Here is a 21,968-nt window from a genome sequence, read left to right as displayed (position 1 = left end):
GTACAAGACAACACATCTGAAAGAAATGTTATAGACATACAAGTCTGTACAAATCAAGCATTTGGAAGGCAGAGTAATTTTAGTTTTAATTCACGTAGATTCAATAACGTTTTACCGTTTCTCTTCTCTTGTCGGATGATGTTATGGCATTCTGCGTGAAGGAACTGTAAGTGATCTGCTACCATTCGTTGTTGGCATTCGTTAATTACTTTGCCATAGGAGCTGGGGTTTAAATACTTTCGACATCTCATTTCTTCATCTTTTAACCTACATAAAACCTAAAAGAACATTTTTTTTTTAAGACACAGAAAATGACGAACTATTGCAGACCTATTTAGGAGCAGAAAGTAAATTCCAGCTTGAAATAACATCAAAGGTTACATGTCTCAAACCACTTACTCAAAAATTTAATTCTCTTAACTTTGATATAAATGGGGTGGGGTGGTAATAAATGGAGGAGGGTAGTAAATCATGGCCCATCTGGGGACTACAGGGAAATTTTCTGTGGACCAACTATCATCTATTAGTGGACAGGATTCTTGCACAAACTGCTGAATTAAGTGGTCTTGATCAGATGGAAGAAACTTGTCAAGCAACTCTACATACTCAAATCAACATATTTATGTCTCATTTACTAAAAAGATTCGAAGTATGCAGTATATTGCTTTTAAAACCATCTAGTTTGCAAGACTAAACTCAACATATAATGGGTACGATCTTACACAGCTAATGACAAGACCGCATCCTATGCCACTTGAGAAAGAATAGTAAAGCTTATACTCTTACTTTACCTTCACTCTAAGATTATGTAGATTCCAATAGAACTTACATACACATGAAACTGCCTTATACTGAATCAGACCCCTGGTACATCAAAGTCAGTATTGTCTACTCAGACTGGCAGTGCCTCTCCAGGGTCTCAGGCAGAGGTCTTTCACATCACCTACTGCCAGATCTTTTAACTGGAGATATTGAGGATTGAACCTAGGAACTTCTGCATGCCAAGCAGATGCTGTACCACTAAGCCACGGCCCCTGTCTTAAAAGTGCTTAGAATCACAATCTATCCAGTTTCCCAACGACTCCCTATTTTCCATGTATCTAATTATACACATTATAAATGCAAGGATTTGAAATTTTAAAAGATTAAAAATAGCAGTTATGTATGTGTACTGGTTATGCATCTCTTCCATGGCATTTTCACTTCACAGAAAATGCAAGCAGAAAGGAACAGAAAAACGTACCATCGAAGTGTGGTAGGATACACAGAAAAGTCAGCCTAAATGACAAAAAAAGCATATCTGCAATGATGCTATTTAACAACAGACCACTCAGTTTTCCCAGGCAGGTGACATATTTCAGATACAGCAGTATCAGCAGAAGATGAAGAGACTGGATTTATACCCTGCCCTTCACTACCTGAAGGAGTCTCAGAGCAGCTTACAATCTCTTTTCCCTTCCCCTCCCCACAACAGACACCCTGTGAGGTAGATGGGGCTGAGAGAGCTCTTTGAGAACTGCTCATGAGAGAACAGCTCTGAAATAGCTTGTAACTGACCCGAAGTCACACCAGCAGCTGCATGTGGAGCAGTGGGGAATCAAACCCAGTTCTCCCAGATTAGAGTCCACGCTCCTAGCCACTACACCAAACTGGCAGATGCTGAACGCTAATGGAAAAGATGTTCAGAAAGCCCATCTCCATTTATAGATTGCACGCTATTTCAATGGATATCAAAAGTTGAATCCTCCCTCTCTCCTTCACCATGCTGGACCCTTCCTTTTTGCCAAGCCTTCCTACAGTGAAGACAGATACCTTCTGTTGGAGAATGACTTGGCAGAAGGGAATTGCAGGATTCAACTCTATCCACCGAAAAGATTACAGTTAAAAGAATTAAGGATACAGTCATTGTACTAATGAGGATCACTGCTTCATCAGGCAAGGAATTTATATTAGGCCAGGAGAACTCCTGACCTTTTTCCTTTGAACAACTTGGCCTCTACTGCCCATATTACAACTCTCGTCAGTCTGAAAAACTGCTTGTTATGAGACGTAGGGAAATGCCGTATGAGAAATGGAGCCTTTCACAGGCTCCTGGGTCCCCATTTCCTGGTTCTCTGGATCATTGCTGTAAAGCCGTTAGGCTTGTGGAGGGGGCACGTGGACAGAGGAACACAATATAGCAAGGCAGAACCTGCTTTCAAGAAGACCATTTGCCACAGACCCTGTTTACCCACATCGTTATTTTGCCCTTGGGGAAACTGAGGGGCCAGAGGGCCAGCACGGTGTAGTGGTTAGGAGTGGTGGACTATAATTTGGAGAACCTTGATTCCCCATCCCTCCACATGAAGCCTGCTTGGTGACCTTGGGCCAGTCACAGTTCTCTCAGAATTCTCTCAGCCCCACCTGCCTCACAAGGTGCTTGCTGTGGGGAGAGGAAGGGAAGGCTGCTTTCAGACTCCTTATGGTAGAGAAAACTGGGATATTAAAATCTACTCCTCTTCTTCATAATCACCACAAAATTTACTTGATATCAACAACTTCCTTTTAAAAATCCTAACATTTCCTGTATTTTCTCTTCATCCTTCATCCACTCTGAACATAAATCGTGTCTTCTTACCTTTTCCATATACTGCGAGCAGTTTGACTCTTGCAATAAATTTGATGCTTCTTGTTTATAATACTCCCCTGTTTCATTCAGAAAAGGACACTCAAAAATTTCCTGATAAAACTAAATTGAGAGAGACTGATCAAGTACAAATAAGGCAAGGCTTTCAACAATACATTTGTATAACTAGAGCCATTAAAGAAGAAACCATTTTTTTTTACCTTTAGAGGGAATTTTTTCTTATACTGTTCAACATGAACAAAGGAGTTAATAACCCCATGGATTACTTTCTGATTTGGATCTTCTCCACAGCGATCACTGAAAGGTGAAAAAACGAAGCTTTCAGAATGTATTCAATTTATATATAATCCAGGCTTCAAAGTCAGCTAATTAACTTGGACAAACGGTTAAAACATTGCCCTCTTCCACAGGCTTTAACTTTAAACTCAGCAAAGTAGTATTTCTAATGAGACTTCCACCAGAACAAAACCCTGAAGTGGATTCCTAACTGATGACTCTGCACAGAATCAGATGTGGGCTGTATCAGTCATTTCTTGTACGCTTCAAACAGCTGATGCAGATGTCTAGCATAAGGATTTGTGCCAGAGTATCCTAACTAGGAGTGTACAAAAAAGAAAAGAAAGAAACCCGGTATTTTTCGGGTTTGGGTATACTGAACCAGAAAAATATAGGTGTTTCCCTATATTCCAGAATCCCAATACTGGTATGGTATTTGGATTCAGAAAACCTGATTTTTCTTGGCTCCATTATACCCTATAAAAGAGAATCAATATGGGGGTATCTAGGGCTCCGGGAGGGCTGTTTGAGGCAGAGGCACCAAATTTGCATCATAGGGGCCCCCAAAGGAGGTGCCCTATCTTCCACTGCTTTAAATAGAGACTGTTGTCTCTTTAAATGCCTTCTTCAAGCCACACCCAAATAAAAGCCAAATAATATCGGTATTATCGATATATATCAGTAGCCGAAAAGAAATTTCTTTTTGTCTTAAAATCCCCCTCAAAATACCCTACTGGTAGAAGAAGAAGAAGAGAAAAGATTGGATTTATACCCTGGTCTTCACTACCCAAAGGTGTCTCAGAGCGTCTTACAAACTCCTTTTCCTTCCCCTCCCCACAACAAACACCCTGTGAGGTAGGTGGGGCTGAGAGAGCTCTTGACAGAAACTGTTCTTTTTCAAGAACAGCTCTTATCAGAACTACGGCTTGCCCAAGGTCATCCAGCCAGGTGCAAGTGGAGGAGTGGGGAATAAAACCCACGCACATAACCACTAAACCAAACTGGGGGGGGGTCTTGTTTGGGTAAACTGAATGCACACCCCTAATCCTAACAGTGAACTACCAAAAGTTGTATGAACCTTATTTCCAACAGAACCAGCTCTTGACTCTGGCAAAGTCATTAATTTAAGTCCTCAGTTTCCTGCACATTCTCTTTCCGCACCAATGAACATCTTCAAAGATTAAACAAACTCACATTTATAGTGGATTAGGGCAGGGGTCTTTTGGGGCTGGAGCATAGAGAACAATGGAGGGGATAGGGGCAACCTGTTTGGGGGTCCGTAAAATTGGACCCCATGGTCCAATGTTCTTCAAACTTGGTTGGTATCTTGGGGAGAGGCTCCAGCAGCTACCCTGCGAGTTTGGAGCCTCTCCCTCAAACCACCTCCTTTTCAGCCCCCAGAATATACCCTATGTTTTCGCCATTGACTTCAATGGCCCATAGGATATAATGGGGCTGAAATTGACATTCAGCTGGCCAAAAGACTCCTGAATGGGCTGGTACTGCCGAAATTGACATGCAGGAGTCTTTATGCTGGCCGAAATTGATTCTGCCCGTTTCGGCGGAATCCGAATCAGGCTGAATTTTTTTTTTGCACACCCCTACACATAACATCATGTAGTTCTAACCAACTATGGAACATTTTTCTTATTTAGCTAAAACAGTTACCCTTTATATCCAATACATTACATCTTTAATGTATTTAGTAACCCTATCTGTTCAAACAGGAAGCGAGCCTGTCCATAACCCCTGAGGTACCCTGACATGTCATTTAACTATTTCTTTCATCATTAAAATGAAATATATGACATCTCAAGACATACTCTGGTGGATATTTTATTCAGCGAAATGCTTTAATTAGTACATAAATTATGTAAATACCTTTACTCTGCTTTGAGACTAAGGGCGCAATCCTATGCACACTTACCTGGCAGTAAGTGCCCTTGGGCATAATGGATCTTACTTCTAAGCAGACATGCATAGGATTTTACTGTAATTTCTTACTTCACTATTTGGTGGGATCAAGGACTGGGAAAAAACATCCTGAACTCAGACATGCTGGGGGTAGATTCAAATTTTACAGAGTTCGGCATGAGGTTAACACCCTTACAAGCAAAAGGAGTTAGTTTAGTCACAAACATTTAAAACATATGCAAGAATATCTTTATGAGCTATGTTTGCCAGAAATATACTGCTAAAGGAAAAGGGCACTGTCACTGTTTATTTGGTAAATTAGACTGGACATAACCGAGAGGCATCGGTAAGCAGACGAAAGTTCCAGTAAATTAATGGGACTTCATAATACTTGTGTGTTGGACTGTAGCCACTCCACGGAAGTCTAACAGGAATGGTACAAGGCAAGAATACAATGTCACCTGCCAGCAGCTTCCAGGTGTGGTATACTGCCGAACGTATCGGGTTGCCTGGATCTGTCTAGTTTTCTGTGTATTTGCTCAGCTATAGAACACGCACGGTTTTGAATGGCTGGCAATCAGAGCCTTACCCTGGAACAAGGCTGACTGACTGAAGTGGCTGAAGCTTGCACTGCTGCTCAGTTCTGTAATACATTCAGAATTTCAGAAAGAATTCTAGCTCTAACGTCAGTCCTTTTAAAAACATTTAAACAGTACTCTAGAATGCCTGAGATCCAGATACATTTGAAACATGACCTCCATCTGGCAACAGGAGGACTCAAATATTCGGGCTGTTGTCTGAAGCCCCTAAGAGATCAAGCTTGAAGTTCTGCAGTTAAGTGGCAGAAATGAACACCGAGTCAAGAACTCTAATGCCATCTGCTACTTGCTAGCATGTATTTCCTGCTTTCACAGACAATTTTCACATCTCAGAAGATTCTGTTTTGCTTGGGCATGAGGCCAGCTTTTTAAAACAGTTACAATTAGTTCAACTACAATGAACAAACAAGCCAACGGTACAGTTTTTGCTTAACTAAGAGCCAAAACACAACTCTCTGGCTGGTACAATACGTGCACAGACACAACAATACAACCCCACCCTGCCCCAAGTTGAAGAAAGCACTTACTTTTTGATTTCACGGAGGAGCATTCGAATGAGGACAGCCTGTAAGGGCTCAATCATTAATCTCCTCCACATATCAAGTGCTAGCTGTTGTGACAAATGCACAATAAAAACAGGTCAGCCACAAGATTATTCGTTCATTTAGATTTTTAAACTGGCCTGAGGCCAAGGGCTCCAGCAGAGTGGCAGGATCATAAAATATGCATTGAGACGACCACACTCATTAGACACAATATGGGCAACACCAAATGCTACCAGTCCATTGGATTAGCCCAAATGGCACAATCCTAAACAGAGCTACGCACTTCTAAATCCATTAAAGTCAATGGGCTTGGAAGGCTGTAACTCTGCTTAGGGATGCTCTGTTAGCTGCTTAAGCCTGGCCCAAATTTAAGCAGTTTGTAAGTCAAACCCAAGATGTGTCCTCAAAACACATGGCTGGACAGGGCATTCTAAAGGATGCTTTCCAAACAGATATGGGGCAAGTCTTCGAAAAACATGGAACAACTGAGAACAGAGTTAGTACCGTGTACCTACTAAAGTTCACTTCACAATCACAAAGGGATCTCTGTGTGTTCATGAGTCAAGAAATTATGGCCAATCCTGGCTGACCATCAAGTATTTTTCTGTGCATACACGAATGATAAGTGAGTGTATATGAAAACAAAATGTGTGAGCAGCCCTGGTACTTCCTCAGCTGATCCAATCAACTATTCTACTGGAAATCTAGAAACCAAGAGATCCAAAGCACAGAGAACAGGTTCAGAGATTTGCTGGTATAAATCAATGCGGTACACACAGAGATCAAATCTTGGTTTTTTCCCTGGATCCTGCTGGACATTGGTGGCGGGTGTGTGTGTGTGTGATTTTCACCAGCTCCTGCCTCCTGTTGCAGATCTTTGACACCCCCTTCACTCGATTCTTGTGGATTCTCTAGACATCATCCTGGCGTGGGGGGGGGGACATTCTCAGCAGGATCCAATGAAATGTGTTTTACTAGTACCTTACTCTCATCTGCTTCAGATCACAGAGACTAGTTTCAACACTTTTATGCTGTGCATTTCAACCACTTCATTAAAATTAGCACTTCTTTATAATCACACCCCTCCAAACCATGATTGCTGTTTCTGCACCCACCAGTCCTAGACACTACTCAGCCTCAATTAACTGGGACAAGCCATCAATAAGTAGCAGTTCTGGGCTGTGTCTACAAAAGCAAGCTGTAAGTCAATAAAGCACTACACATCTTTATTAATCCTTCTGAAGACATGAAGCAAGAAATATTCACTATATTGGACTACAGTCTTGAAATTAAAATGTGCTACCCTTCTCTAAAAGGTGGAGATTGCTGCCATGACACAATACAGAATTCTTTTTAATGTACACAGTTACTTCCTGAAACTACTTTCCCAAAATACCCACCTCTCCAATCTCCATCAACGGCTCACTCATGTCCACACCTCCATAGCCATACTGAAGATCAGCCTCAGTTAATTTGTTCTTTTTAATAAACTGCGTATTGAGGTATCTGAAAACATAATGAATTTGAGTTCAGATGGTGAGAGTGAAATAGATTTAGGTCATCATTTAAAATCTTGCCTTCAGTTTTTGGGAGACAAAGTCATTATGTGTACACATTAACATCATCAGAATTTTATAGCTGTAGGAATGGGACAGGCACAATAGCACATTAGTCATATTATTGCCCCATACAATGTAAATTAGACCAGAGCTAGAAGATCCATGTCTCTGCTTTGGTAGCTTATGTTTTTTAAAAAGATTACTAAGAAACTTGAAAGCAGCAAGGATGATTTATCGTTTGAAACACATAATATGAGAAGAGCCAAAATCTTCTTTCAGCTTTTATTTTGCAACTATGGATTGTTAAATTCTTCAGGAATCACTCAAAACCAGCTTCAGTGATGTAAGAATAGTCCCCACCAGCTGTTTTTCCATCTGGTGCATCCCAGAACCCATCATAAACAGCTGCTATTGCTGTACCACATTGCAGGTCGTCCCAGATTCAGGCTCCGCCTTCTCGGTTTTGTCTAGGCAAATGTTACTTCATCAGAATGGTTCTGCCTTTTCCCTACACTCTTCCCTTTTGGTGGAAAGACATGGCAAGAAGCGCTGTCTCTTTTCTTACAACTGACAGGGTTGCACTTACTTGAGAAATAATTGACTTTCCAGAAGGCGCATACACCCTCTTAAAAAACCATCACTTTATGCTACTTTTGTCCCCTTAAATGATTTGAAGTCTAAATACAGACAAATCAATCTGTAGATATATTTAGCCCTGCTAAACAGCAGGAACCTGATTGTACTCTATGCACGTGTCTAGAAAAAACTGGTCCAGAGGGCAAATGGAAACTCTGTCAGCTAATAAGGATTTTTGTGCTTGTGTCCCTAGGAATCCTATTTATATCATTCTAAACCTCTTCACTTTCCCAGCTAGCCAAATATCCCAGAATATCTGTGAGGTCGGGAGCCCCAAAGTTAAAAGGAATTTTAGGTAACTTAGCCCCCCTCCCCCTCACTGGAAGATGCTGCAAACTTCAACACATTAAGTCTCCTCTTTAAAAATTCAACTGCATCCTTGAATCTCTTCTCATTATTCAACTACTCTTAGATCGTAGGGAAGAGTGTGTTGACAATCAAACCAGAAATGCAACGATGGACACATTTACATGGAAGAAAATGCCACTGATTTAATTGAAATGAAGCTCTGGGTCATACATTCAGCAGGGGAAGCAATGCAGTATCATGACGGATGAGCAACCATCCAAAAAGCTTCCTGCGAGAACCCGGCTCTCCGCGTGAGCATCCAAATGCACAGAGGTCTGGCTTGTGTCACCTTCCCCCACTTTATAGGGAACGGGGGGGGGGGGATCAGACTTGCGGACCATCTAGTTACTTATTTAGATATTTATACCCTGCTTTTCTTCCCAATGGGACCTGAACCAACTTGTATCATTCTCCCCTCCTCCATTTTATCCTCACAACACCCCTGTGAGGTAAGCAGGTTAAGGCTGAGAGCGCATGATTGGCGCAAGGTCACCCAGAAAACTTCCATGGCAGATCGGGGATTTGAACCTGGGTCTCCCAGATCCTCATCCGACCTAACCATTACACCACGTCAGCTCTCAGGCACACATGTGGAAGGTCTGGTTCATAGTAGAGGCAGTCTATGGGTACAGGGGATCACATCTTTTCCACTACATTACTGCATTGCTGCCCCCATTAACTTTATGAATCATGGCTCCCTCTTGAGTAACAGTGCTCTAAACCCAACCTGAGTTTGCTTTTTATAGCCCCCCCCCCCCGGCCGGATGGATAAACATATGGAGCAGAGGCCCATCAGTGGCTATTGGCTACAAGGTATGGATAGGAACTCTTGGTCTAGGGCAAGCGATGCTCTGTATTCTTGGAGCTGGGGGAGGTAACAGTGGGAGGGCTTCTAGTGCCCTGGCCCCACTGGTGGACCTCCTAATGGCACCTGGTATCTTTGGCCATTGTGTGACAGAGTGTTGGACTGGATGGGCCATTGGCCTGATCCAACATTGGCTTCTCTTACATTCTTATGTGCTATTATATACATATTCCATTCTCTCAAATAATGCTGCCATCGGTAAGCATATGATACACTCCAGTATCTTATTCCAAGTATCTCTCTTGAAACCAAATTCTAACTTGTTTCCATTTCCCAATAGTTTCAGCCCTTCCATAAGAGACAGTATTTCCTTCTACTTTAATTTAAAACCCTTTCCCCAAAATTTACCTGTATAAACAGTCCATATAGTCTGCCCCTTTACTGTATTCATCCCAATATCTATGATACATTACCAGTACTTGTTCTTCAGAGTCTACAACTCTCTAGGAAGGAAAAACAAACAAGCAAAATCAATTATATCATCCAGTCCACAGTAATATTACGATTGAAATGCTAACATAATAAATTGTTTTTTAATATTCTTTGTAATATCTTTAAATACTGATTTAGTAACATTGTTGGTGTTCACTTAGGGGTGTGTGTGTGTATACACATACACACACACATCCCTGCATGATGGCATAATTTAATTAACTATGAAACCACGTATATCACGGGTTGGATCCAGCCAGTTTTTTCACACAATCTTACCCATACCACATCCCCAATCCCATGGAGATTTTGTACATGTTCCCATAGCCTTTTTGAGTGGATCAAAGAAGATGCCTCATTCCTTTGTTACCAACAGAAAAGTTTATTAGGAAATTCTGCTTCTTCCCTCTACTGCGGAAACCACCTACAGACTTCATCTATGAAATACAGTGATCAAGACTTATATTTCTGTAAATTTTAGTTACCTTGTGCAAATGGCGTACATGATTTTCCAAAAAAATTTTAGTTTCCATATAAAGTCTCTCCCCAAGAGGTTCAGGATAGGCCACACATAAAGCATAAATGTCCCTGGGTCTGAAGTCAAGGCTGAAACACACTTTTGAAGTTTTAAAATCTAACAAATTTTAAAAACAACCACAAGACGTTGCTGGATTTCAAGGGTCCTGTGCATGTGTTGATAGCACTTCTCCAAGCAGGAGGAGAGGATGCTGATTTGCTCTTCCAGCTATAGCCCACTGTGCTGCACTGAGTCACCAATCCTAAGAACATTTCCTAGGAGTTAGCCCCATTGAATAAAATGGTCCTTTACTTCTCAGTGGACCTGCTCAGGATTGCGACCCGATTGCCTGAAATTCCACAACCTTCAGGAGCATTTGGGGGAGTGGGGAGGGGAGGAAGGACTGCACTGAGAATGTGACTTTTAAAGCACGTGTGCACGGAATACAGCACATGATACGTTTATTATTAAGCTTTATTTGAAGTGAACTGGATGTAGTAAGGAAATCTAGGACTAGATCTAGACTAAAACCTCTAAGCAGAAGGCAAATCCATTAACCAAGCAGACCTTTTCTCTGCCTCCTGCTGCTCTCCCCAAAATGCTGCTCCTGGGGGACAAGAGACCATTTCAAGGGCTCAGTGGGCTGTAGCGGAAGGTAAAGAAGATTCCATTCCATTGACCAAAGTGCCTCCCATGCACCAAACCCCATATCATCAGGAATATGGATGCAGGTACACGTGTATAGAGTAACAAGCAGTTCCAGACTCTGTATCACTGAACACCAAAACAATTCTGTTTTAGAATTGGAGGATTTGTCTTATAACTTAAAACACCCAAACATAAAATTCCCGATTTCCTTCCACTGAATCTTTGAAAAGGAAGCACAGTTAATCCTAGTGCGCACACATGACATACTGAAAAAATAAAATCACATTCAAGACAATGTAGCTGCAATATCTTACCAAGCGTATTTGATTAGTAGAACAAAGTTTGAGTCCAGTGGCACCTTTAAGACCAACAAGTTTATTCAAAGTGTAAGTTTTCATGTGCAAAGTACACTTCTTCAGACAAATGGAACAAAATCTCCTCAAGGATTACTTACAGGTAAAAAGGGGTGGAGGGCAGCCATTAGGAGGGGCCACTCAGAGCCAAGATGCATACGCAGAGCTGAAATTGGATCGGGTGAGCGGCGAGATCAATGGATAGCGCTAAATTAGTCTTGGGGGTACTGCTGGACTCTAGCCTAAGTCTCACATCTTTTTGTTAACTCTTGCATTTATGTGCTAATTTGCTATCCATTGATCTTACCGGCCACCTGATCCAATTTCAGCTCTGCATATGGATCTTGGCTCGGAGTGGCCCCTCCTAAGAGCTGCCCCACCCTCTTTTCCCCTGTAAGTAACCCTTGAGGAGATTTTGTTCCATTTGTCTGAAGGAGTGTGCTTGGTACACAAAAGCTTACACTCTGAATAAAACCTTGGTGGTCTTAGAGGTGCCACTGGACTCAAACTTTGTCCTGCTGCTTCAGACCAACGTGGCTACCCCATCTGAATATTCGATTAGTGTAAACCTTGCATTTCCAAGGAGCCCATTCCTCACTATGCCTGCTTCCCTTGAATACTTATCACTAAAAACATGGTGGCCAGCAATGTGCCTATCGGGTAACCCTCTCCAGAAAGAAAAGAAAAAAAACACAGCAACCCCCCCACCCCACCCCGGCAATCTAAACAATCTATAACAGCAGGATTTGGTGTCTATTTCCTCCTCCCCCTTTAAAGTCTTCCTGGAAAATACAAGGAAGAAGGCCATCTCTTTGTTATAACATGCCTAGCAGCACCCATGTCATCATTATCGATACAAAAAACATACTGTCAAGTTGTTGACAGGATAAACCACAAAGCGTTGAAACAAGCGAGGGTTTTCCAGAAGCTTAACAGGAGAAAAAGAGGACTATTATTTGAAAGCATAGTCTCCCTTTGAACTTTGCTGAAGTGATTATGTAACCAGGAAACAAAACAGAAAATAAAAATAGCACCCGATAAGCAAGAATTTCGCTTTTAAAAAAAAGATAGCACTCATAAAGACCATTCTAAATCCTGCAAAGCTTTCTCTGCATTGCCAGAAAACTAGAAGATCCTGAGACTTCATTTACACTCTGAGTTGTTTTCATAAATATTTCATGAGTGAGTCAACAAATGCCAGTGGTTACAGTGTCGGAATAGGGTTCCAAGCCCAACTCTGCCATGGAAGCTCACTGGGTGAACTTGGGCCAGTCACACCCTCTCAGCCTAACTTACCTCACAGGGTTTTTGTGAGGATAAAAAGGAGGAGGAGAGACCGATGGAAGCTGCTTTGGGTCCCCACGGGGGAGATAGGCAAGATATAAATAAAGTAAATAAATAAATAAATGGCTCTGAACAGTGGAAGCAAGGTGTTAAAATATACTATTTTTAAAAATGAACTTGGCAACGAACAGATACTTTCATCAACTTTTTATGTCAAGTCTATCCCTCCACATAAAAGCAGAAGCCCTAGCTTGTTTCCTAAACCACCTTTGAACTGACAACTACTGACAAGTCGGGGAGGGGGGGAATGACTAAAGTTCCTCTGACTCCTCCAGTATCAAGAATCCTTTTGCTCTCATGGCCCAGGAAATGGATGAACGCAGGATAAGTGACCAGAACTCTGTGCTAATCTTAAGGGATCCTACTGGAGAGGCACAGAACATAATAAGAGTTCATTTCATGGTACCACAGTGCGTATCTCTAGGTCTTTACATTCCCTACCATTTCCACTGAAGGATAAGGTTCCCTCAGTCACCTGGCTGCCGGCTTAGTTTAATTTTTGCACCCTACTGAGACATCTCTGCCTTCCCTGAAAACTCTCCCGGGTATTTTGGGTTCTGTTACCCAAATACTGCTTCCTGTTCAGTGTCAGTCCCCTCCTAGTTTTATTTGGCATCTAGTAAAGTTCACAGTCTGGCTAGAGCACACTCTTTAAAAGAAGAGGCCTATTCAGTACAGTTCTATCCTGCCCTTCCTCCAAGAGTCAAGGTAGCATATACAGTTCTCCCTCTCCTGTGGTATCCTAACAATTGTGTGGGGTAAATTAGGCTGAGAGTGACTGTCCCAGCAACTTCAGCGACAGAGTGGGGACCTGAACCCAAATTCCCCAGATCCCAGCCCTGTCACTACACCACACTGCCTCTCCTCCAGAGTTTATGCTACATTCCTCCGCGTTTAGTTCAAAACTCTATGTTTGTTCTTCAAGCAACAATTCTGCAGTTCACAGGCTAGTGGGTCTAAGTACCTAAAAGCCACACAGAGAGCGGTGATTTCCAGAAGTGTAATGGGAAACAGATGGATAAGAATACAGTGAGAGACCTCATGAAAAGCTATTCACTAGCTCCTAGAAGAAATCCAAGATAAACCCCCAGAGATCAATGCAGGTGCTGAAAGAAAGAGGAAGAAGAAGAAGAAGAAGAGATTGGATTTGTACCCCGCCCTTCACTACCCAAAGGTGTCTCAGAGCGGCTTACAAACTCCTCTCCCTTTCCCTCCCCACAACAGACATCCTGTGAGGTGGGTGGGGCTGAGAGAAACTGCTCTTTTTCAAGGACAGCTGTGCCAGAGCTTGTGACTAACCCAAGGTCACATCAGCAGGTGCAAGCGTAGGAGTGGGGAATCAAACCCGGTTCTCCCAGATTAGAGTCCGCACACTTAACCACTACACCAAACTGGCTCTCTTAACCACTACACCAAAATAACTTTTCAAAAGTTATTTTCTAGCAGAAAAGGAAAGATTTTAAGAACTCCTTTGGGTTATGTTAGAAAAGCCTCCCGCCCCAGAAGTCCTTTCCTGCCATAACCTACATTGATTTGGAGGCCTAGGAACACTATCTTCACTGGTATGTGAAAAAGCCATCCGAAAGAGAAAGTAAAACTAATTTTCTACAAAGAAGTCATAATGCTCCTTCATTTCCAGCAACGGGGTTAATCTATGTCATATGTGAGCCATCGGCACAGAGGACAGCACACACTGGAGCAGTGCCAGAAATATCTCATTCCTGCAGGGGTTCGGGCAGAGGAGATCTGAAGGTCAAGAGGTAACGAAACAGTGAGTCAAGGCTTTAAATAAAGTATCACGTAATCTCCCATTGCTCTTTTCAAAAGGACTGCACTATGCACAGCGCCAAAAGCATATTTATCGTGCTTTCAGTTTCAAGGAGGTTGCATGCTAATTAAACTGTGAATTAAAATCTACTCTAAAGATTAACATATTCAAGCTTCAGCTGAGCAATGGAATGACAACTGTGGAGCCAAGACAACTTGTTTGTATCTACGCATAAATTAGAAGGGATTTCCCTCCCCCTCCCCGCCCTTTTGCACATTCCCAAAAGAGTCCCGATGTCCCTGCTCCACTACAGACACTCTCCAAGTATGATTACTCTTGACATACACGAACACATGAAGCTGCCTTATATGAATCAGACCACTGGGTCCACTAAGGTCAGTACTGTGTACTCAAGACTGGCAGCTGCTCTCCAGGGTCTCAGGCAGACGTCTTTCACATCACCTGCTCCCTAATCCTTCTGAGATGCTGGGGATTGAACTGGGGACATTCTGCATGCCAAGCAGATGCCCTACCACTGAGTCACAGCCCCTCCTGTGTATTATGGAATAGTGATCCACTTGCATATTCTGATGAAAGGGTCATACATAAAGTCAAGAGCTTCTGTAACCAATTTCCATCACCATCAACCAGGTGCAGAGTTCTACCTTTCCCCGTTTCACTTACAAGCAGAGACTCTCCATATTGTGCAAAACCCCACAGCACATCCAACTTATCATCAGTTACAAGAGCACTGACACTACCCTAGGAAATGCAGTTTTATGAATACATACTCATCCAATGCTTAGATTGGTTCAGGGAAACACTGACAACAGCATCCAAGAAACTAAGAGAGACAGAAACAGAACAGCTATACTTCTTATCAGAGTGAACCAATCCTCGAGCTCTCCACAGTCTTACTAATTGAAAAATTGGTTTAAGCAAAAGACAACTCTTAGAACAGAATCCTGTGTGAGGTTCAGTGGTGGAACTGAGTTGAAGAGATGCTAATCTCTGGAGCAGAACCCTCAACAGAAGCGGAAGTTACCAAGTGTAGCCCAGATATCAGCAGTTCCTAAGTTACAAGGCTCTGCAGTGAGGCTGAACAGGAATTCAATCAAGGGCATACATGCCAATAGCATGTTTGCTCAGGACTGATGAGAAGTTACATGTCACATGTGCAACAAAAAATGCAAAATGATGTACGCCAGCTGATGCTCTAAGACGGTCCTCATAATTCAGTCTAATTCAAGTACAGTTGTGACAGATGATCAGCTCAGATTTCCCTCATTCTAGCGGACATAACATTTCTTGCAACAAAATTTGTACACAGCGCAGGGGTTCCTAATTTTCACAAAACCAGTTTAAAAACCAAGGTCACTTAAAGGCATGTTTTATTCTAGCTGGCAGTATATCAGACCCAACACATGTAAAGTTATGGCAAATCCAAACTGCAGAATCACGTGTGAAAACAAGAGTCCATGTTCTGCTTAAAGGATACGAGAAGCGGTCATTCCATGTAGCTCTTTCAACATAATCCAACATAACAACAGCTTTAATTGTTGTAAGAAGCTTGTTCCATGTTTCATCGAAATCAACCACTCGTGGTTTCAAGGACATTGTGGGGCGTTAAGAGTTAATCTGCAAAAAAATAAAATTACAACGATTAGTTTCCCAAATCAGCCAATTATAAACAATTTTTGTTACTCAGCTTTTTCTTTTAATCACATAGGATCACTTCATCCACCACACCTGAGAATGCTAGACGATACTCCCTAGCCCAACTACGAAAACTGATTTTTTTTGCTAGCGCTCGTAATAGAATTTTGCTATCGGAAACTATTCTGCAGTATTTCCTTAGCAATAACAGTAATGTTTTGCCTGTTGATACGTCCTTAAATCATGTGACCCACATTGTTGCCATGTATACAACAAATGGCATGTGGGTAGGAGAGAGCGTGTGCAACAGAAACCACTGTATAAGAAACACAATTCATGAAATTAAAAATGTCCATAGGAAGAGTCTGGAAAGATCATGTCAAATTTCAAACAAGGCAGTTCTACTGAGGTATTCAAGGTAAGCATACAAAAGCCTAGAACAACTAAAGGCCTAGAAAAAGTAGCTAAATTGTTTCATTTGCTCTCTTACATAAACCGTTATTTCCAAGGAAGCGGAACGGTTCGCAGCATTGAAGGGTTTAATGGAAGCCAAAAGAGGAGCCTGCAAAGCTGCATTTAAACAGCAAACCAACAGGAGCTTGTCATCTGCACTTAGTTTGGTTTTCAACTATACAAAACAAACAAGAAAAAACTCTTTCTTAAGCAAGCCCAACCAGTACCTGCACCACAGGGGGGTTTACAGATGTAACACAGACTTCTCCTTAACTGAGCTAAAGAGATGAGAACCAGCTGCAGCAGTGTTCCCTCGCTTTCCTACCTTCTTGGAAAGGAGTTCCCTGCTCCTGCCTTAATAGCTGGTTTCATATCCTGGCGATATGAGAACTCTAGTCAGCTGTAACCGCAGCAATGTCTGCGGTGCATAAAATTATTGATTTTAAAATCAGTTTTAAAAATGTAATCATTTTTGTAAATTACAACAGACTTTTTGTCTTCCTAAGAACAACTGGTTTAAAATGAAGTCTTAAGTAGTCTGTGCGTACAGTATTTCGGAACTGAAATGTGTACATTCCGTTGACCTCACCAGCTTGGTTCAGATGCGACAGACAATGCATGAGTTGGCCAATGTGTCGTGTGCTATTGCACTTTCTCCTCTCCTGTTGCCAGCCTACTCCCTCTTTGTACACCTCCCGATCAAGACATCCAAATGGGGCAAGTGATGGTTTATAGCTACCCAGTTTGCCTTCCAAACAGAAAGTCACTATTTTGATGCAAATCAACCTATCCCGTTAACACTGGTGCCAGCATAATCGTTATCTGTAGCTAAGGCAGGGTGGGTAAATTCTTGCTGAAGAGGGAATGTGCGTTCCCACAAGCTGGCTCTCAAACACTCCAGCGGTTAAAAGGAAGCCTTTGCTACAACCGTTCGACTCAAATAGTGCTAGATTATAAGCACAGTGTAGGCTTGACAGCCCTGGCAACTCCTGGGAGCATTGGTGGTGGTGGTGTAGAAGACCTTTGAAACCATGGAGATTTAGGAAATTCCTAGAGCATGATGCTATGTTGCCACTTCAGGGTATGCAACTGGAAGTGACATCTCAGCATTGCCCAACACTGCCCCGCCCCCCAGTTTTGCTCCTGCTTCTCCTCCATTGACTGAAGTCAAGGACAAGAGATCAGGGGACAGGCTGAACTTCATCTCTCCTCCACTGACTGGCAACAGCAACCCGAAGGGCAGGAGCAGGAGACTGCTGGCTGTGGAGGGCAACCTGGCCCAGTGTAAGGTTGCTACAGGTTTTGTACAAGGACCAGAAAGCATCGCTTCATTTTTCTAAGCCTGCTCCAAAGTAGGGCATCGTCTTTCAAGCACCACTCAAGCATTAAAGTGCGCATTTCCCCTGTGATGTAATTACTACAAGGTTAGACTATTTCCACTAAATGCAGGAATTAGAATATGTACCCAGATTTGTCAGATGGCAGGTACAGTATCAAAAATCACAATTAATTAATTACATAAAGGGCTGTGTCTAAATGTTGTTGGGTGGTACAAGATTTTTCTTCAAAACACATAAGCAAAAAAAACCCAAAAGTAGAACAAAATGCACTGACTAGAACCAATACTTGTAAGGCCAGAGTACATTTTCCTTGATGATCTAAATCTAAAGAGGAGAAATGCTTTTTTATCACTGAATCAATAAATTTATCCTGTAATAACTTAAGGTATCACATGTACACAGAATGTGATCTACAAAACAAGTTATTTAGTCAACGTTACGCTCTTTGGGCATAGCATATTCAATATTTTTCAATAACCAAGCAAAACAGCAAAACCAATGCTAGTTCAAGTTTCTCAAGCATACCTGTGAAACAAGATTAAACTGATAAATTTGATTGTTCTACGAATCAAATTAATTATTTCTGCTCCCTCAAATGAACTCGAAAGAGCAATCTTATCAAATACAATGTCCTGCATGGTGCTTTATTGTCAGCAAATGTGTTTTTAAAAAATTATTTCCAAAACCATGCGACTCATATATGCGAACAGAGTCAGGTCTTCTAAGGCTACCATGGTGGTAAAGTGGATTACTGTTGCTTTAAGGGAAACAGTAATTATCTAAAACACATTACAAGTATGGAACTAACATGGTCGTCTGAGACATACATGTAGACAAACCTGGCTTTACTATTTTAAATTGCTAAGGGTTTTTCCCCCAGGACACAGGTTGCTGCAAATCATCAAGTTAAGATTTCCTCGCATATCTTTTTTAAATGGAAGAGTAAAATATTCAATCTTCAAGCAATTGTGAAGTATTATCACCTTGTGGTCACACACCTATCTAAGGGCCACACAAAAGACTGAAGTCAGCTAGAACTGAGAGTGCTTAAATCATCCTTGGATTGTGTGAACCTCCAGGAAGAGAGAAAGAACGCCCCAAAGAATGAAGAGTAGGAACTTAACAGTCCTACTAGACCAGATCGAAGATTGTGTACACTGTTTCCAACAATGACCAACCAAAGGATTCTGGGAAGCTCACAAGCAGTGCACAATAATAATGAACCTCCCCTGGCATCTTCCAGGACATGGAGGGTGCATTTAGCAACTGTGGCTGCTGATATGCCTATCCACCATAAATGTATGCATTTTGTTATTAATAAAGTGCCATTTAACTCCTGTTCTTTTCTGCTGCTACTGACTAACATCTGGAACTATGTTATAGGCTTGCCCTACATTCTACTTTAAGTGAATTTACAATTATTCAATCCAAACTTTACAACAGGTGATTTTTAGTTCTTACAGTAATTTGCATAGTTTTGAGAGGTGGGGAAAGGAATGACAATGGCTTTTAATTGGCTCCTAGCAGCCAGTTATCCTTAATCACAAGTGGCCAGATACTTTGTATCTTCCTCTCCCCTTTCTGTCAGAGTTTTCTGGATTAGACAAAATAACCAATGTATATTATACAGCCTGTGAGATGGAGAAGCTATTCCTCTATGGAGAAAAACATTTAAGTGTATGGATTCCTCAAAGACAATTATTATATCAGATACATTTACTTCCACTGAACAAACTTGTTATTTCTGTGTTGCATTTGGGAAAGTAAGAATTCCAGTTACTTAAACGGCTATGAATTTAATATGCAGATCTAGTAGTATCTTGTGCTCAATGCCAAGGAGAATATCAACGACTGGGCTGTCTGAATTTTTGATGGACTTGATGCACATACATTTAATTACCAAGTGGAAAAGCCAACTTTCTTACAGCTACCACCCGGACTCCTAGTACTTAGTTTCAAACCCAGCTGTGCTTCTGATGACAATGTCAATTTTTTAAAGTAAATTTGTTTAAAGCCTTTCTTTCTTCTGTTCGGGTTCCAGAACTTGCCTGAATCTCAGGCCATTTAGTTGCTTTTATACAGACATATTTGTGTGTATGCAAGGTACTCTCAAGTTGCAGCCAACTCATGGCCACCCTGAAGGATTATCAAAGCAAGAGACATTCAGACATGCTTTGCCATTGCCTGCCTCTGCATAGTAACCCCTGTATTCCTTGGTGATCTCCGACCCAAGCACAAATCAGGGCCAACCCTGCTCAGCTTCCAAGATCGAACCAGCTTGGGGCATCCAGGTCAGGGCACGTATGTATTTATATACATACATATATCATACATGCACACTTACTACTCACGCACATGCATTTTTCTGCTACTGACTCAATTCTGCGAGGATCCAGAGCCTGCTCGAATAGGGCACCATTTATAATGCAGCCCTGTCCACAGTTACTCCAACGTCAGCCCACTGCAATCAACAACCGTGGACTGGTGCAATCCTTCACAAGACTGCACTGCTTGCTAGCTTTATACAAATCACACATACACACGTGGCTGCACACGCATAAAGACACACACAGTACACTTTTGTGGCCACTGCTTGTATTCTGTTAAGATCCGGAGCCTGCTTGAGTGTAGCGCCATTCAGCTCCCTTTATATTTTCATACACACATCATAACGATCAGCATGAACACATATAACGAATGCCCGCGGGCGCCCAGGAAAGAAGCAGGATGGTCGCAGAGAGAGTCCACTCGGGGTGCTAACTGGGGGGTGGAGGGTGGGCTGCACCATGCGGCCAGAGAGGCGTCCCACAGAGAAAGAGGGAGGGAGAGAATAAGGGGCAGCTGACCCCGGGGGGGGGGGAGCGGGGGAAGGGAGGGTCCGTGAGGAAGCAATATCGCCGGGGAGGGGGCAGGGAGGGAGCGGAGGGCGCGCGGGCTCCCGGCGCCCCCATCGCCGCGCCCGCCGTTACCTGGCAACAGGAGAGGCCTGGGTCAGTGTCGCCTCCCCGCCCCCCCCAGCCCACACGGCGCGTCTCGCCCAGGCTGCAGCTCCTGCCCCACCGCGGTCCCGGATCCTCCTCACAGGGCTGCCATTACCCAGCCGCCACGGCTGCCCGTTGAGCCCCGCCCACTGCCTTCCCAGGAGCTCAGCGCGGGCGGAAAGGAGAGGGCGCGTCCATTCACCTCCCTCGACCCCCGCGCGGCCGAAATTCAGGGCGACCTCCGCCCCGGTTTGCCAGAGCTTCAGGCTCTCCGTCCGGCTAACCGGCCGCGGCGCAGACTCCACGGCTGCTACGAAACTTGCCCATAACGTCATTTCTGATCTCCCTCCCCTCAAAGGAGAGACGGGAGTTGGTATCGTCCGGGCGACGGCAAGCGCCGAGGGCCTAGACCAGCTCATCGCTTCCATTCGCTCGGAAATAAATAAATAACTCAATGGATGAGGCTTCTGATAGCCAAAGAGCGGCGCGCCCGCCCGCGTTGCTTCCTCCGCCCGTGTCTTCCTACTTTACGCATGCCTAGCGGGTATGCTGTCTCAACGCCGGGATGTGTGCGTTGCGTTTGTTCTGGCGTCAAACTCACTCCGTCGTCTTTTCTTTGCGGCTTTGTGCTAGGTTGCAACTGACAGTGAAACAAAGAATTAAGATTCTGATTGTCTAAAGACGCTTGCCTGTCCTCTGAGGGCAGTAGCAGGAGAGAGATGGCCGAGGGGGAATATCCGTCTGTAGTCTTGCATTTGCTAACAGAAGAACGGTGTGTGTGTAAAGGCTTGAGGTATGAGGGGAAATTGACATTGCAGGTGCTCTGGGGTGCTTGCCCTTGGTATCCCCAGGCTCAAACGTCATTGGAAAGGTGTTTTTAGTTGTTTAACTTCTGTCCCACATCATGGACTCTTGAGTAGACGGACAGCCAGTATGGAGTCAAAGAGGCAGAAAAGGCATGGGTTCACACCAGGCCCATAGCCAGGATTTTTAAAGTCAGGGGGCATTTAAATTTCTTAGGGGGCACTGGCTAATCGAATTAAAGGAATACCTGGCTCAAATGCAGAGTTTGTAGGATGGACTGCACCACATGAACACACACAAAGCT

At 43.0% G+C, this 21,968-nt stretch overlaps 1 protein-coding gene across 1 annotated transcript in view; it reads right to left on the bottom strand.

The window, feature by feature from the left end:
- Positions 1-20,992, bottom strand: part of CUL2 (cullin 2) — a 48,682-nt gene extending 27,690 nt beyond the window's left edge. Inside the window, exons 1-9 of the mRNA XM_015405519.1 lie at positions 20,849-20,992; positions 15,929-16,068; positions 10,286-10,388; positions 9,717-9,811; positions 7,361-7,466; positions 5,943-6,025; positions 2,827-2,923; positions 2,618-2,728; positions 116-278 (exon numbers count right to left, since the gene is read on the bottom strand). Coding sequence (XP_015261005.1) covers positions 116-278; positions 2,618-2,728; positions 2,827-2,923; positions 5,943-6,025; positions 7,361-7,466; positions 9,717-9,811; positions 10,286-10,388; positions 15,929-16,047 — 877 coding nt within the window. The 5' untranslated portion in view covers positions 16,048-16,068; positions 20,849-20,992. The remainder of the gene's footprint in view (positions 1-115; positions 279-2,617; positions 2,729-2,826; positions 2,924-5,942; positions 6,026-7,360; positions 7,467-9,716; positions 9,812-10,285; positions 10,389-15,928; positions 16,069-20,848) is intronic.
- Between the last annotated feature and the right edge of the window lie 976 nt (positions 20,993-21,968).

The sequence above is a fragment of the Gekko japonicus genome, unplaced genomic scaffold (assembly GCF_001447785.1).
Source record: "Gekko japonicus isolate JY-2015 unplaced genomic scaffold, Gekko_japonicus_V1.1 scaffold2507, whole genome shotgun sequence".
Lineage (NCBI taxonomy): Eukaryota > Metazoa > Chordata > Lepidosauria > Squamata > Gekkonidae > Gekko > Gekko japonicus.
Note: the sequence above shows the minus strand (reverse complement) of the source record. Positions and strands in the feature narration are given on the sequence as shown.